Source organism: Euprymna scolopes, chromosome 43 (assembly GCF_053919585.1).
Source record: "Euprymna scolopes isolate OS-2025 chromosome 43, ASM5391958v1, whole genome shotgun sequence".
NCBI lineage: Eukaryota > Metazoa > Mollusca > Cephalopoda > Sepiida > Sepiolidae > Euprymna > Euprymna scolopes.
In genome coordinates, this window is record NC_136524.1 from 16,379,202 (window position 1) to 16,396,746 (window position 17,545).

A 17,545-nucleotide genomic window follows, 5' to 3' on the forward strand; every position below is an offset into this window, starting at 1 on the left:
GAATACAAATAATAAAAAATAACAAAAACCTACTTTTAAAGGACTGAAAATATTTTTATTTTATTTATTTTTTTGTGCAAAATATTTATCAACAAAAAGTTTTTTTTTTCTTTTTCTTTTTTTTTCTTTTTCTTTTTTTTTCTTTTTTTTTTTCTTTCAATTTTTTACTTTTTTTAACCATAAATCGTTAGGTGTAAGTACAGGTTTTTTGCGTTTTTTTAGGGGGGGGGGGTCTACAGAAATTATATATATATATTTTAAAGAAAATACGTAAAAACATGTTTACGAAAAGTGTAAATTGTTAGATGAAAGTACAGGGAAAATTTTTTTTTTTTTCTCTTAAGAAAACTTAATATTTTTATTTTATTTATTTCATTTTTTTACAGCTGGTCATTCCCCGGTGGAAGAACTTTCTTGAGATGAGGATATTTCCTTAGGAATCTTTTACTTCAGTCGACTGTTGAACACCCATCGATGGCAAAAAGGGAAAGAGATGAGTGTAGCGGAAATGAACGGAAGCTCCCCAAGGGTAGCTTTCGGAAATGTGATTTATGATGAAGACAAAAGGATCGTTTCCAAATTTTTTGTCTCCACATAAATTCGAGTAAATATGTACCCAGAAGCTCCCGACTGGTCCCGCATTCTTGCTTCTTGTTTTGCTTCCTTTCCACACTCTCTCGACGTGGTTCGTTGTTGCCTTCGTCACGGGGTCTACAAAATGCATACTTATGATTCATTGTCAGGTGGTTGGTGGAATCCTTCTCCTCCTACTTCGTTATAGGCCTTCCAACAGTTGGATATATGACTGTAGTCCCTGGCAGAATATATTTGTTTATTATTAGAAGAAGGGTTTGGCATTGCGATTTGGTTCGGTCAACAAAAAACCTCATTGTCGGTGATAAAAATAAAAAGTCGCTTTAGCGTTTCAACATTTGAACAACGCTCGGCTGAAACCGATGATTGCCAGTCTCACCTGATCCATGCTTGACGGGAATTCCTGAGAATCCAGGTCAAATTATGCAAGAGTACCAAGGTTTTCAAGTGTATATAAATAGTAATTATTAGTAGATATATAAATTATTATTGTTGTCTTAATGTTAAGTAGCCATTTCTGTGTAACTTAAGTATGTATGCTAGAGACATTTTGATTATAGTTTTATCATAATTTCACCAAATAAGTTATAGCACTTTTAAGGAAGCCTTTAAAAAAACAAATCAACCTTAATCTTACAATGTTTATTAAGGCTTGTTTTTGTGACAAAATAGGCATAACATGATAGAAAACATATTTTAATTTGCTGATTTGAATTGAAATAGAATTTTAGAAAATAAAGGACATTTCTAACACATTTATTTTCTCTTTTCCATTAGCTTTATATTTGATAACATAGGATTGCCTTGGGTTTATTATGAAAATTGTAAAGCTTTTGTATTCCTTAATTATTATGTATTTTTGTATTCCAGTTGATATGAATATTGGTAATATTTTATTTTGTAGGTATGGGTAAGGAACTTGAAAACTTATTCTTGGAAAATACTGAATTATTGGCAACTAAGTAAGTTGTTTGTGTTTAATATTTAATTCTAAAACTAAATTTGTCAATTTAAAAACAGCATGTGCTGTTATCTGAAGTTAGTTGGTTTTTTGTTTTGGTTATAATAAAATATTGACATTTAAATTAATATTCGCCTATAAAGTAAATAGTTAAAATAAAAACTACTTGGCTACTAAAATTCAGGGTAGAATGTGAATATTAATGATTGTGAATATATTTGGTGAATTTACTTGAATAAAGTTTTATTTTTATTTTTTAGAAATGCACTGAATGTTGTAAAAGATGACCTTATTGCAAAGGTCGATGAACTTACCAGGTGGGTGATATATTGCTTATGTATATTTTAATTTTATTGAAACGCTTATTCTGGAATAAATTTTTTGTACATTTAACGTAATTGTAAATTGCATTTTCTTTTTCTTTCATTTAATCACATTGGATTAATTTACAGAACCTAGTAAATCTAGTTAATATTAATAAAATAAATTTCACTACCAAATTTCTTATCACAAGTTACTATAGTTGAAATCTGTGGTAGTAATTTGAGCATATGACTTTTAAATTTTATTGCATGATTAAAATTTAGGATTTTTTGATAATTAGCTTTATTTATTTGCAGTAATACTAACATTCTTCTTGATTTGTTTCATTTTCTAGTTTATTAGAAATCAGCCGCGAAGAAGTTACTTCTCTCCAAACAGTGAAATCTCGTCACGTACAGCGCATTTCAGAACTAGAAGATAATCTAAAGAAAGTGAAAGAAGAATTGGAAAAGAAATCACAGCTTGCTCAAGCTGATGAGGAAGTAAGATCATTTTTTTTTTTTTTTTTTTTTTTCAATTTTTTACCTAATTTTATTATTTCATTTTAATTTTGCCATGTGTTGAACACATGGCAAAATTAAATTTTGACACAATTTAACAAACTAAAAACTAATAAAGACAAAAATCTTTGCAAGCAATTTATTATAGGAAAACATGACTATCACCACAAGTAGCAGCATAAATGTTAAATGATATTGAGATACAAAAAGTATGAAGAAAATAAAAACATCTATGGCATATTACACAAGTAAAAGAGAAAAGCTGTTTCTTTAAACAAAGCAAAAAAAAAAAAAGAAGAGACTTGCGTGCAATTGTTTTTACTGCCATCTATCATCAGTTTTTATATAAGTATTTTCTTTCTTGTCTGAAGTGAAAATTCCTACAGAAAGGGAGTTTTCCATAAGAATCTTCACACAAAGTAAAGATTAAAAGGTTCCTTTACATTCTAATGATCATTTCTCACTAGATTGGATTCAAGGCAAGATTCTCCTCGTTTCATTTTAGGTCTACAAAGTGCTGCACTTTCTTCAATATCTGACTGAAAGAAACCATATTTCCTAGTTTTGACTTAAGTAAATTTGTTAAATAAATATACTTGGAGACAATGGAGAAGAAAGCACTCAAAAAGCAAACTTGTCATGTGTTGTAATAAACATATGATGTCAAACAATTTTCTGAATTTGGTTTCAAACATATCTCTAGCATGAATTATTATTTTACATCTAAAAAAAAAAAAAAGAAAAAAGGATAATTTCTTTACAGAATACACTTTTAAAACTCATTCAGTGTTACTGTATTGAATTATTTCATTTATAAACTGGAATTCTTGAATTATAAAGGCTGAAGATTTAGTCAGTCCGACCTTGCCTGGATAAAAGATGTCCTAAGGAGGATGTGTGAACATCAGGGACTGCTTGGAATCACCCGGCAACAAAATTGCAAATACCTTTGTTGCTATGTTGCTGATAGCCTTATAATTTGAACAATACTATTTAACACCTTTCTGGAAAAATAGTAGCAAGATTGCATCTCCCTAATTGACTAAAACTTAGTCACCCAAATAACCACAAAGAAAATAATTCTGGTTCAGCTCTGTATAGCAACAAGGACATTATCATCCCTTATGCTTTTTTTTTTTTTTTTTTTTTTTTTTTAAGCTGACAGATTATATTGCAGATTTCTTTGACTGCTATATTTCACCATTTATTGGCACAACATTTGGCTGGCTTGACAGAAGTGTGTTGTTGAGCAGTACCTTAAGTTATACTACCCATTTAGTGCTTCATCAAAGTTGATAATGATCTAACTCTCCCGAACTGACACCATTATTGCCATGACTCTCCTGTTTAACCAACTGGTAGAGCCCTCTGGAGTTTCTGACAGTGGCTGCTTTCTCGATCACCTCTGTGAATGCTTGCCAATAAGCATTTTGGTCAACCAAAATTGCTCATTTGACATTGAAGGTTTTTGAAATTTGGGGCATCCAAGACTGGCAGGAGAGTAACTCCTAATATTAAATTATGATTGAACTGCTTTGTCGACTCATTATTTTGAGCATACTCCATTTGCATTCAGAAAGAAAGGGCAACTAAGTCACTTGTAGAATTTCCAAGTCTCAAGATGGAAATCGTTGCCGGCATAGTTTAATGTCCTTTATGAAAGAGTTGGCAGAAACTTTACCTACAATTGAATTAAAAGTTGTTTGGAACCAGATATAGTCTGATCCATGTTTAGTATCACTGTAGGATACTTGATAGGTTTGAAAGTCAAGTTTCTCAAGCATAATCAAACAAGGATGTAGTCAATTTGGTTCACTATCAGACTGTTATGGAACACCAGATGACAAAATGCTGCCGTGGTTGTTGAGTGTTGATGTATTTTACTGTGAAGACCGAATACTGGTCATTTTCAGGGTGTAACAGAGCAACTATACCGAGCATTTCATGAGTCGTATTATGTACTGGGCCATCTTGCACATTCCTGTTTTTAGCAACGAGAACATCTTTTGAAGAAACCCTCTATATTGCAGTTTAGAGGTTTCCATAAAATTGTAACTTCTCCGCAGTTACATCAACATATGTGATGCTGATTTTAGTGATATTGTCTTTCACCCATCTCAAATAGGTAATGAATGTTGAAATGTCACACTTGCATTGTACAGCATCAACTCCATAAAGACCACTATAACAGTGACCCTACTGGAAGAGATATACACTGCTGCCTTAAAAATTTGACAATTTTGTAGCCAACATTTAATAGCTTGATCTCAAAGAGTTCAATAACACTCACAGCGTAGGCGTAGATACTACATACTAGGTAACTTCATTACAGAGCATGCAAATATTTCAGCATGTGACTATCAAAGTTGCTCTTACCAGATTATTAATATAGTAAGGTTTTGTGTAATAGGAGTGTTTAGTGGAAATAACATGCATCTGATTCCTTGGCCTTCAGACCAAGATCACAGTGTAGTATCTGTTCTCATGCTACACTTTACCTTTTCTGTCTTCGGTCAGTGGAGGAGAAATCCTTCATGACTGAAACAATTTTTATTTTTGTTCCTATTCAGAGTTCCGTTTTTGTGTAGCTGGATTTTTCCCACATTAAAAATCGACCTTGTGTCTAACTCTGCCATTGTGGGGAGGCAAGTAAATTGAAACAAGCATATTGTTTGAATTATGATCATAGATATTTGTATTGCGTGAAGATGCATTGTTGTAATACTTGCTTTGATTTCTAATGGGTTAAGTTTTTATAAGAGATTTTCATAAGCAGTCCTCAAAAAATGCATGCATATTCTGGTTTAGTATCAATATTATTCTGATTTAGTATCAACAATATCAGGCTTTTCTTAAAGCCAGTAACCTAAATTAATTTAAATATTTTTTCTTCATTTTTTAGTGAATACTTTGTTCACATTTGTAAGCAAATTTGTTTATGAATAAAAATGTTTAATCTTTTGTTCATTTAACATCACTTTGCCATTTCTCTGCATCTCCAAATTAGTGGAAACCCAGGATTCAATTGCATGTAACATTGCATTACATTACATTTTGCTGTAGTAAACTCTATCTTGAGTTACAAGTTAGTGACATTAATAGACATTCTCATTAACTAAATCTTTACAGATAAAATTATAATTGTATTTAGAAAATAATTTTAATAAAATTATATTTCTTACATTTCAGGATGACATTCCTATGGCACAGCGGAAACGGTTTACACGAGTAGAAATGGCGCGTGTCTTAATGGAACGTAACCAATATAAAGAACGCCTCATGGAATTGCAAGAAGCTGTTAGATGGACAGAAATGATAAGAGCCTCAAGAGAACATCCAGATTTAGCTCCTACAAAAAAGAAATCTTCAATCTGGAATTTGTAAGTATCTGTCTTTTATCTTTCATTTTTAAATTCTTATTTATATGAGACAAGCATAATTTTAGTTAGAAATAGTTTTCTGTGATTATAAAGTTTTTAAATTGTACATTTTATTTGGGATTCTATATACAACTTAAAATTTTCCAAGAAAATATTAAGATTTACTTTATTCTAAAAATATTTTTAAAATTTTAAATATGAAATGTAAGAACTTGGAACTTTAATGAAATCTGAGACATTTTCAACCTTTTATGTTAAGTGTCAAGTTTTACAAATGAAATAGTCTTTCAATTATGTAATTTTGATAAAACAGTACAAAAACTAGTTGGGTAAAAGCAAATTTTAGATTTTTCTTTGATTATATCTATTTATACTCTTAAATAATAAGGTTCTTTATGCTGTTTTGATAAATTAAAAAAAAGATTGAATATTCATACTTATTGGATTAAATAGTTTTTAACTATGGATCTAAATAAATACTATTCGATGAAACTGCAATAACGATTAAACATTTTCTAATACTTAATGGGATGCAATGATTATGAAACATTTTAATGATTGAACACATACAAACAAAAACTTTTTAATAGTTTCAGAATTGAAACAAATAGATGTTGAAAATTTTAAGTAGACAAGACAAACTGTCAAGTTTTATTAAAACAAAAAACATTAGAATTGGATTGTAAATTAACATTGTTAATTTTTTTTTATTTTAATGATGAGATCTTCAGTTTACAAAAGCAGTAGGAATAAAAACAAATTAGTTTGTTTTATTTCTTATTTATTGAGATATAAATGTTTTTAGCGTATTGAACTTTTTTTTTTTTCAGGTTTTGAAAACTTCTAAATTCATTGAAAGTTTTATTTTTATATATTGTAAATTGATTATGAAGTACACTTTTTACTGTTATTTACTGAACCAGCATTGACAATAGAAATACCTGTTATAAAAGAAAGCTAAACTATTTAATGTTATACATATGTTTTAATATCTATATATAACAAAAAAATGAATTGAATGAAATTATTTTAGTTTTATTAAAATTCTGTCTATTTTCTCATTTGATTGGCTGTAAGAAAAACGTTTATAGTCATTTCAAGAAAAAGGATACAAGAATTGTTTTTTCTAACATTTTATTTTGAAAGTTTTTTATACTAAAATAATAAAAAGAAAACTATTCTTTTACTTGGTATATTTTCATTTCTAAATATAAATATATTTACACATATGAAATAACTATGATTATAACGTGTATTACCAATATTTTGGATATTTAGATGTATTCTTATAGTTATCAGTTTTATTCAACTTATAAATCTGCAAAAAAGTTGTGAAATTGTTTAACGTTTATAATGCTGAAATGTATTATTAAACTGTGTTGAAAATAATATACTCAACATAACAAAACAAAAAAAGCAAATTTTATGAAATTATTTTATTCGTTTTATTTTATGTAGAGGTTTATTTCCTACACCTTTGATTTCATTTTAGAATTAAAATGCTACAAAAATAGAATATTTTAACTCTTTTTCAAATCCTATCCTTTAAAATATAGAAAAATGTTTTGCACTATTAATTGACTTAATCAATAAGATTTATTTATGTAGTTGCTATTTTAGTTTTATGACTAACTTTTTATTACTTTATTATTTAAATATGCATAGATATTTTACACTTAAAATAACTTTTTAAATCGTAATCAAAGATTATATTTAATTGTTCCAAATTATATTTTGAAAACATAGTTTTTACTGTATTTGTCATTCACTATTAACAAAAAGAGACTATTGTTTTTAATTTTTATGATTCATAATTTTTGATTTGCATAGAGAATTGTATAATTTACTTATTTATATATAATTGACCCTCTTGTGATTTTGTATCAGAGATAAATTATAAATATAAATTTTTAAAAATGGTTGGATAATATTTGTGTATTTTTTAAAAGTAATTTATGGTTTTAGGTACGATTTCTATTTATGCCAAAAAAATTGAATGAGACACTTTAACAAAATTAGAAGATATAAGTCAGTTTTTTTCAACCTTTGATGACCCTGGCTTTCTTACTAAGTAAAAAAAAAAACAAAAAAAACCTAGATTTTGTTTTGTTTATTTAGTTACTCTAAACCTATAAATCAAAGTGAAACTTTTGCTGTAAATGATACTTGCTGTTGAGATTGTATGACAAGGCCTCTTATGTCCAGTTCTGTCTTGGACACAGCAAGATGAATATCATTCTTAACATTAAGATGGTTTCTTCTAGACTCCATTATTTTAATGGTCACCAGATCAGAAAATCCACATTTGCAAAGGTATGTTGCAGCAAATTGTATGAGCATTATGGATGCGTAGGGATACACATTCTGAACTGGACGGGTCTTTTTTGTTACTGAAGGCCAACTTCATTGTTTTTAAAACTTTAAACTCTGCCAGCTCTTCTACTTCATCTTCAGTAGGTTCAATTTCAGTGCTGAAGGAGTCTCTGTGCCATGTAACATCTAGTGGTGGTTATATAATAAGATTTGAACTCATCGGAAAGAATTTCGATATGTTCAGTGATGCAAGGAAATGAAACTGTTAGGTCAATCTTGATTTGTACCTGTCAAACTTTAATTCAAGCAGACAGACACGTTTGTCTTGAATGTCACTAGTTGTCACATCATGGCCTTACAAGGATTGGTTCATTTCGTTTTTCATGGCTGGAGTTTTAACATTGCAAGTTTCTGTATTTTCAATTGCATTTTTCTGGCGTCTTCTTATGGCTCTCCAATCGAAAGCTTGTGTTCCCCTTAGAGGGCCATAGCCCCCTAGTTAAGCAAATAAAAATTTGAGGAACATTACAATTTCACTTAGAATTTATTTTAATATTTCTCATTTATTTTGATACTAATAATTTTTTTATTGGAGATATATTACAAAAATAAGTATCATTTTTGAATGAATTGAAAAATAAGTATCATTTTTAATGAATTATTATGCTGCTAATTTTAATATTAACTAATACTTGAATTATTATGATATATTTATTTAAAATTTTTATTTTCAATTACCAAAATTAATCTTAAATTTAATTTTATCAATTTGAATATATTAGATAAAATCATGGTCTTTCCAGTACAAATTCATGTATTTTTATAATTCCTATTTTAAAAGTATTTTATGTTCAACATCAAATATATATTTTAAAAAGTATTCTGTGTTGCCTGGAAAAAAAATCAGCATCACATTTTCTTAAGCATATTTAATTATAAAAACAAAAAGTTGGAGTTGAAAATCTAATATTTTTACATTTTTGTAATATTTTCCTGGTGATTTGTTCACCTGATTTTATCTTTAATTTAATCTGAAATCTTTAGTAATGATTGGTTAATCTAATGATTTTCGTCTAGTTTCAAAAGTTTTGAAAATAGAGTTAAATATATTTTATATTCAGTTAGATTACAAACAATAAACACATCTATTTAATATAAATTTTTATTCATGCAAACATTTTTGGCTAAATATATACATATTTTACCTATAGCTTTTATAGTTCCCATGAAGAAAACCCTAGTGGAAATATATTATTAATATTCAAACTTTCAAAGTTAAAGCTTGATGGATGTTAATTTTTTTAACAATAGAATGCTAAATTGCAACGACTACTTCTTTATTAATTTAAAAAAAAAAATCTATGAGTCTGTATAAAATATAGCATCTAATAATTTTTAGGAACCACATGTTCCTTTTTTAACTATATTTTAGGAATCCTATATCAATGATTTTTATTTTTCTGTTTCTGGATACAATTGATTTGACTTCTGAAATATTACACGTATGGAAAAAATTTTTTTATATTTTGTTCTTTGTGTGTAGATAAAACGACAATATTATATGGATTTTTTGAAAAATGAATAAAAAGTGGTCAATGGAATTTAGTGTTCTATATATAATTCATTTTTGTCTTCTCCCAAATATTTTTTGTGAGATAAATTCCTGTATTTTAACTTTTTCAAAAGACATAGAAGCCCATTTTTTTTTTAATTAAGTTCTATATAATAATTATATATATTGTGTATAATTCATATTATATAGACTTTGAAATGAAAATTGCTCAGATTATTCAATATCTGAGATATTATTTGTCATTCCTCTGAATTCAATTTTATCGGTACATAGTTGCCTGTTTAGACCGAGATACTAATTGTTTGGTTATTTTTAGTTTCAGCCAACTCGTATCAACAAACCCTCCTGCCTCTGCTAGGAAGAAAGCCGCCCCACCGACTCAAGTCATATAATCTGCATATGAAGACTTTAAAAAAAAAATTTTCTAATTTCAATTTTTTTCTTTTCTTTCTTTGGCCTCAAAATTACTCATGCAAATTAAATCAAAAAGTATCTAGAACTATTATATAAGTTTAAAAAATGCATTGCCATAAAGTTTAAAAAGAAACTTGTTTCATGATAAAAAATTAAAAGTAACTTTTGAGGCCATAAAAAAGAAAAGAAAAAATGAAAACGTCCTCATTACTTGTAGATAAATGACTGAGTTTATAAAAGAAAACACTTTTAATAAATGAAATCAATAGGGATCAATGATTGATCAAAACCTTAGTGATAGGCTTTATAAATATTTTTTAACAAGTTCTTTATTAATCGCTATGGTGCTGAATTTTAACCCTTTGAAATCTCAGGGAAAACATAAATCGTTATTGTTCATGGACAAAGTTTTATTCAAAAAAAAAAAAAAATATATATTTAAAAGATGTTTCCTTATTTTAAACTTATTTTCCTTATTTTGGCATGCCCAAACTGCATGTTTTTAAATATTTCTAATTTAGAAGGAAAAATGCTTAAAAACCTGCCATATTTGATCCATGTTGATCCCTATTGATCCAATGTTCTTTGTTCTGTATTATTCAGGACAATATTTGATTGAAATCTTAAACTGTATTATAAAAATGTCTGTGATATATATACATAGGTGTATGTATATATAATTCATAAAAAATATTCACTGTATTTCTATCTAAGAATAAATGGATTTTTTTATTCCACTTCTTATGTTTTAATATGGATCAAATGGGCAGGCAAATAAAACAGTTTGTGTTTGTAGTGAGTGATGTTGGCATGCAAGGTTTTTCTTTGTTTATATTTTTGTAGAAAAAAAATCATAGTCTTAACAAATACAAAATGTTGGACATTGGATAATAATTTTGTTTTAAAAGCGTTATTTATCTATTAGAAATCAAAGAATTTGTTATATATATAAATAATTGAATTGGTTTATATATATATAAAAAGCTGTAAACAATTTTAATACTTTTGTTTTCGAATATGGTTTGAAAATAATTTAAATTATATACATGGATACATGCAAAAAATTGATAATAAATAATAAAATTGAATAAATTACAATGCTTATTATCCATCAAAAGTTTTAAATAATATATAAGAAACATTTTTGCAGAAAACAAAGGCGTTTTCATTTATTTTTGTTTTTTACAAAAAAGTTTCTTATATATATTTATATATTTTCCAAATCATTGTAACTATTGATGCATTTTTATTAACGTTTATCCTCTAATAAAAAGTTTATTTTTAAAAATCCATGGGTTAAGATTTATTTATTAATATAATTCCTTGTTTGAATTTTTGATGGATCAATAAGTATTATGATTCCTGATATTGTCTCTAAGATTGGCATATTTGCTGATGACACTACACTCTATTACAGACTCAAGGGGAAAACAAATGAGCATATATCTAAGTAAATGGTTAAAACTCTAGAGGAAGACCTCCAGTCTTAGTGGAATTGGGCCGAAACTGAATGGTAACGTTTAATGCTACCAAGACTAAGCTTATTTCTTTTAATAATTACAAGAAACCTCCTCAACTACTGATTGCCATAGCTTATGATACACTGCCTGAAAGTTCTTCTCTCAAGCTTCTAGGTTCAACATTCACAAACAATATGACTTTGAATAAACACATTTAGGTAATTGCTAAGTTTGCTGCGAGGAAGGTGGGCTCCCTCCACTATGCTAGAAGGTTACTTACACTTGACAGCATCCTGTATTTCTCCAAAGCCATTATTCCCCCTTACATGGAATATCAGAGCTGGTGCATCTGCCACTAGTCTCTCGCTTCTGGATAGGGTTAAAAAAGAGTTTCCAACCTAATAGGTCCCGCACTGTCTGTCAGACTCCAACCTCTGTCCCATTGCCGAAATGTGGCATCCCTGTGCCTGTTTTACAAGTACTTTAATGGCAAGTACGTGAATGAACTGAAAGCACTAGTACCCCTCAACGTAAATACCCCCAAGCCCAACAAGCAGCAAAATCTCACTGTAGAAATCTCTAGATGCTGAAAAGCTTTCTACTCAAATAGCTTCTTCACTCAAACTGCTAGTCTTTGGAATTCTCAAGCCCCTGCTTTCCTGACTGTACTGACATGCAAAAGTTCAAATGTAATGTGAACAGATATCTTGCTACCCAATTCCCTACATAGTATTTATGCAAATTTGGTCCCAAATAGTAGCCCCTTACGACTTAGTGTCACTATGCCTTGTTTGGGGTGAAAAAAAAAAGAGTAAAAAAGAAAAAGAAAAAAAAGACAAGTCTGAATAACTCTTTCTTAATTTTTAACAATTATAAATTATAATAAAAAGAAATAACCCAGATACCCAAAAGTTATTTTCACCTCATATTCCACTGCATTTTCTTTCTGGATAAAAAAAATTACTTATGTATTTAGTCACATACTATTTGGTTTACCTATTTCTCCATTACTATAAATATTGGCAGTATCTTAATTTATTCTCTACTGAGTTGTGGTTATGTAGAAAAACTTACTGAATTAAATTAAAAAATTGCAAAAATATTCTGGTATATCATTATATAAGGTAACTAAGAATTGGAAACAAGTTATATGAATAAATGTCTTCCTGAGATTATTTTTTTATCCCATGAATATCTCCATTTTCTTGGCATTTCAGCCACTCCTTTTCAGTTGTCAATCACACCTAGCAACATTCTGGAAATTTTAAACCTGCTTATGGAGACTTTTGACTTTGTTCTGTTTGCTTATGATTTTTAATTCATTAAAAAATAGGTAATGAAAACATAAGAATTCAATTTAGTATGGAATCACCAGTGAAAGGTTCCCAATAATTTTTTATTTCTATTAACATCTAAATAAGCTACAAAAGCCTAAAACAATGTCTTAAAAAAATGGAGTTATTACCCACCAAATATAAACGATTTAAATAATTTCTTATCTAAAACCATTACAACAATTGTTTTTACAAAATGAAAAAATTGAAAAAATATTTTTTTATTATATTTTTATATTAAAGTATATAAAAAAAAAAAATTTGTTATATTTTTATATTAAAGTATAAAAAAAAAATATTTTGTTAGATCCAAATAATTGAATGTAGAATTTGGTTCCAGGAGAATGTTTACTACTTGCATATTTGTGGCAACTAATCTCCACCCACCCTCTATCTCATGGACTATTTATTAAACAGTGGATGTCAGTCTATGGTGAATTTAAAATATTAAAAATGTTAGATTCACCCAGTTTACTAGAAGTTTTGTTAGTTCGATCTAGCTAGACCCCTCCTTTCTCTAATAAAATGATGAACATAGCAAAGTACAACAGATACTTGAGAAGACAGGTATCCTCATAATAAAAAAGAAAGAAAAACTCAAATTTAAATATTACTAAAATGTAAAGATTATAATTATGTTTCTAATGCGCGTGTGTGTAGGGGGGGGGCTATGAATTCTGGTAAAATGGTTTAATACTTGACTTTTTAAGTTGGATTATTTTGTAATAGGTTGTTTTATCTCTGTCCATTAATGGATTTCTGTTGTTTAAAGATAAAACTGGTATGTGTGTAAAATATATGAGAATGACAATTAGTAGAGTATGTATGTGCGAATAAACTGCTAGGTTTAGATGCAATGGTGGGTTTTGAAATGGCAAAGCAGCTGTCTATGGACAAATAATATCTATTGTTATAATTGCTAAATACTTTTTGCTTTAATAATAAAACATTAAGAATTAGACTGTTTTTTTTTTCTCAGTTTTAAAGGATAATTTGGTAAAGTGAATTGATATATAAATAAATTAGTGGTTTATAAATTGTATTAAGTAAAAACCACATAAAATCATGTCCTTTCTTTTCTCGCATTGGTAAGTATTATTAGTATATCTAATTTGTATTAGAAACTGTACTTTGGTTTTCTATATTTGTTTTTTAAAAATATAGATATAAGTTATTTTGAAATTTTGAGGAATTAAATATTCAAAGAATTCAGAGTACTACTATCAAGGATTGCAAAACAATATAAAATGCTGTAGTATAATGTAAGTAGAAAACACCAGTAAATATTATTGTTGTTTAAATAACACACAGTCAAAAATAATCAACAATTTTTGAGTTAAAAAATATTTCTTTATTCTACTCTTCCCAAAACGTCATTGAAAATCATTGGAGATAATGCATCAACAGATTTTACCTCTGGTATACACACAGTGACTAGTTGAATTCCAAAGACCAAAATTCAGCTTTTAATCTTAATATTTATTTTACTATGACAGGATTGTCAATGGTTTTACAATCATTATATAATGTGGAATATGCTACAATCAGAAGTGATTGCATACAGCTCATCAGAAACATAAGAATATTAGATCTTTTAGCATATAGATCTATGCTTTTAGATAATTTTGTAATGACAAAAAAGACAAAGTTGGAACAGCAAGTAGTTAAAAAAAATAATTTGAAATTAAGTTGGATAATTATTTTTAGTGAGATAACTAAAGTAACAGTTTTCAAATACAATATTTATTTAAAAAATTCCACAAATTTGCAAACATTCTCAGTAGTATATATTTATGAGCAGAGTTTAATAATAGAAAATCAGAGATTTTCATTAGATCTTGTACTAATAGCACCAGACTCCTGCTGTGTTAATAGAGTGATATCAACATGTCTTAACAAAAGCAACATACTGCCATCTTAAAGTGACTTGTCTGCCTATTGTCAAAAATCACATGTAAGGAAGCCATGTTTATTTTGTTTGGAAATGTTAAATTACAAATTCTTTAATGTAAAAATATGCAGGAAAAGATTGTGACCACACAAGTTTCAAGAATGCTATTCTCTTCTGGGAATTAGGAAGTTGTACCTTTAAAAAATAATGAAGTTTACAAACTAGATTAGATTCTTTGGACTACTGTTAGAATCTTGAATGTTATTTTCACAACATTTTGATTGATGTAACCTGCGGCCTTCTTTAGGTGTATCTTGTTGAACTTGGGAATTTCGAACAGAACCTTTTTATTTAATTCACAGGGATAGCATTCTCTCATTCCATTAGCTATGACTGGGTAGAAGAAGTCCTAAGTAATTTACAATTGTATTTTGAGTGTCACCCACAGATTGAACCTTCAACTTTCAGAAGAGTAACTTTTACAGCTGAATTTTACCAACTACTCCATCCATTGTGCCACAGGACCTTGCAAAGCTGAAGATTCCTGAGTTTGACAAAATACACTTGAAGGTCTGCATTTGCATTGACTGTAATACTCAAGATGAGAACAGTAGTTTGAAGAATCCTAATAATACAAATAGTCGTTTAAAAAATTTGGAAGCATAATAATAAATGGGTTTTATTTTTTGGCATTTAGGTTTTTGTTAATGTATTGTAAATGGAAAAACAGAAGTTACTTTAATGTATCAACTGTGATACGGATTAATTTTTCGTTTGTTTTTAAGAAAACCTCAGAAATGCATCAAAAGTAAATGAAATGGTTAAAATAATGAAAGCCATTGTTAACGAAGTAATCTGTTATTCTCTCAATCTAGAATGTAAAATAAAATCTTTAATAGCCAATCCTAAAATCATAAAATCCTGATTGAAGGAAGCAATCCATATTTAAACTGTAAAAGTATAGTATATAAAAATACTATAGCAAGACAAGAAAAAAATGAAATGAAATGATGATAGAAAAAAAAATATCCTACGAAGAATACTTTCAGGTGTAAGGTGGCGATAGTAGTAGATGTAAGTATGTGAGTGAAAATTATTTCTTCCTGTATGTATGAGTGTTAAGAGAGACTGTCAAGCCACAAAAAAAATGTGGAAAATTATTGAAAGTGAAAGAAATGTGCATATTTTATGAAAACATAAATAAGAGTTGGCCTAAATCATGGCTGTACAAGAATTCTGTTACTTGTGATTACAGAGCTGTAATGGTTGATGAGATAGGGAAAAATTTTACTGAAAGATGCAATCATGGACAACCTCAACATTTTTTATATTAGTCTTTTCATTTACTTATCAACATTTTTAAGTTAATGTTTAGACAAATTAAGAAAGGATTATTGATCAAAATTTTTAAGTTTTGGAAATCATTTGGACTCTTCTCAAGAAAACTGAAAATAATTTGGATGAAGTCAACTTCTTTTTCATCCATCATTCTGAACTAATTACCACAGGTAAGATATTTTCTTTTTATATTCAAGCTTGACTTAAAAAAAAAAAAAAAGTTTTATTGATCATAAATTAATGAAATAATTGCTAGGTTATGACATATCAGCTGAGATGTGAATATGGAAGAAAAATCTACTTGCAAAATTATGAAAAAACAAAAAATAAACAAAATAAAGAATTGGTATTGCATAATTAATCTCAAATCATGTAAATTTTCTTTGATACTTTATAATTTATGTAATGAAACTATATTATAACCTGTGAAATATGGCCGATGAGGGTTGGAGACATGCATTGCATGAAGAGAAATGATATAAGAGTGGTACAATAAATGCATAATGTATTAAAGATTAAATTTGATAAACTCAGAGGAAGATTAATTCTAGACAGTGTATGTGCAAAACAGGAAACTGTTCATATAGCCACGTTGAAAGAATGGATGACTTGAGTTTTCTATATGTAGCGCAAATGAGGTAATAGGTGGAGTTCACAGAGGAAGGCCAAGGAAGGCATTGGAGAATGGATTTGAGAAGGAGGTATAAATTACAATCTGGTTAGAGTGGAAGTCAGTTTCTAAAATCCATTCAACACCTGGCTGTGTGTAAAACAAATTTTAAAACATGATGATAATTCATTTTTAAAGTAAGCATTACACTTACAAATAATAATGAATAAAATTATTCAAGCATGGAATAACAAAAGTTTTGAAAATCGTCCTAAAGCACTTGACCCTTTGTGTATATAATAGACATAAATCAGTCTACACTACGCTAGCCGTGCCTATAATAACATACAGCTTTTGCATTGTCGATTGGCCACAAAGGGACATAAACAGACTAGACACTAAAATGCAAAAAATGTTGACACTATACAGAATAACACACAGAAACCAGTATCTACCTAGACTATCTGCCCAGAGGAGCAGAAGGTAGGAGTCTTTCAGAAATTGACCATCAACATCGTGCGACTATTGTGAGCACCGGGCAATATCTGATGAGCTCCCCAAATTGAAATCTTAAAATATTAAATCACAAAACGAGCCAGCAGAATACTCTCCATCATGAAACTGACCAAATATTTTGGACAAGACTGTCTTACAAATTATACAGAAAAACAAGTCTGCTTCAGAAAAATCCCAAAAGAGTCGGTAAAAATACACCAAAAACTTTTATTGCAAAAAACTGGAAGAGCATGCAAAGTAATTTTTGGGTGAATTCGCACAGGACTATATAGATAAGGAAGGCTCTATAGACTGGCTAAAAAAAGAAAAGGATCTCTCCACTTATGATCAGGAAAGG

At 28.6% G+C, this 17,545-nt stretch overlaps 1 protein-coding gene across 30 annotated transcripts in view; it reads left to right on the plus strand.

Moving 5' to 3' along the window:
• Positions 1-17,545, plus strand: part of LOC145268208 (C-Jun-amino-terminal kinase-interacting protein 4-like) — a 405,923-nt gene that overhangs the window by 270,846 nt on the left and 117,532 nt on the right. For all 30 annotated transcript variants that reach the window (XM_080123500.1, XM_080123505.1, XM_080123502.1 and 27 more), the window contains 4 exons: positions 1,499-1,556; positions 1,816-1,872; positions 2,214-2,361; positions 5,569-5,759. In XM_080123500.1, the coding sequence (XP_079979626.1) occupies positions 1,499-1,556; positions 1,816-1,872; positions 2,214-2,361; positions 5,569-5,759 (454 nt within the window). The remainder of the gene's footprint in view (positions 1-1,498; positions 1,557-1,815; positions 1,873-2,213; positions 2,362-5,568; positions 5,760-17,545) is intronic.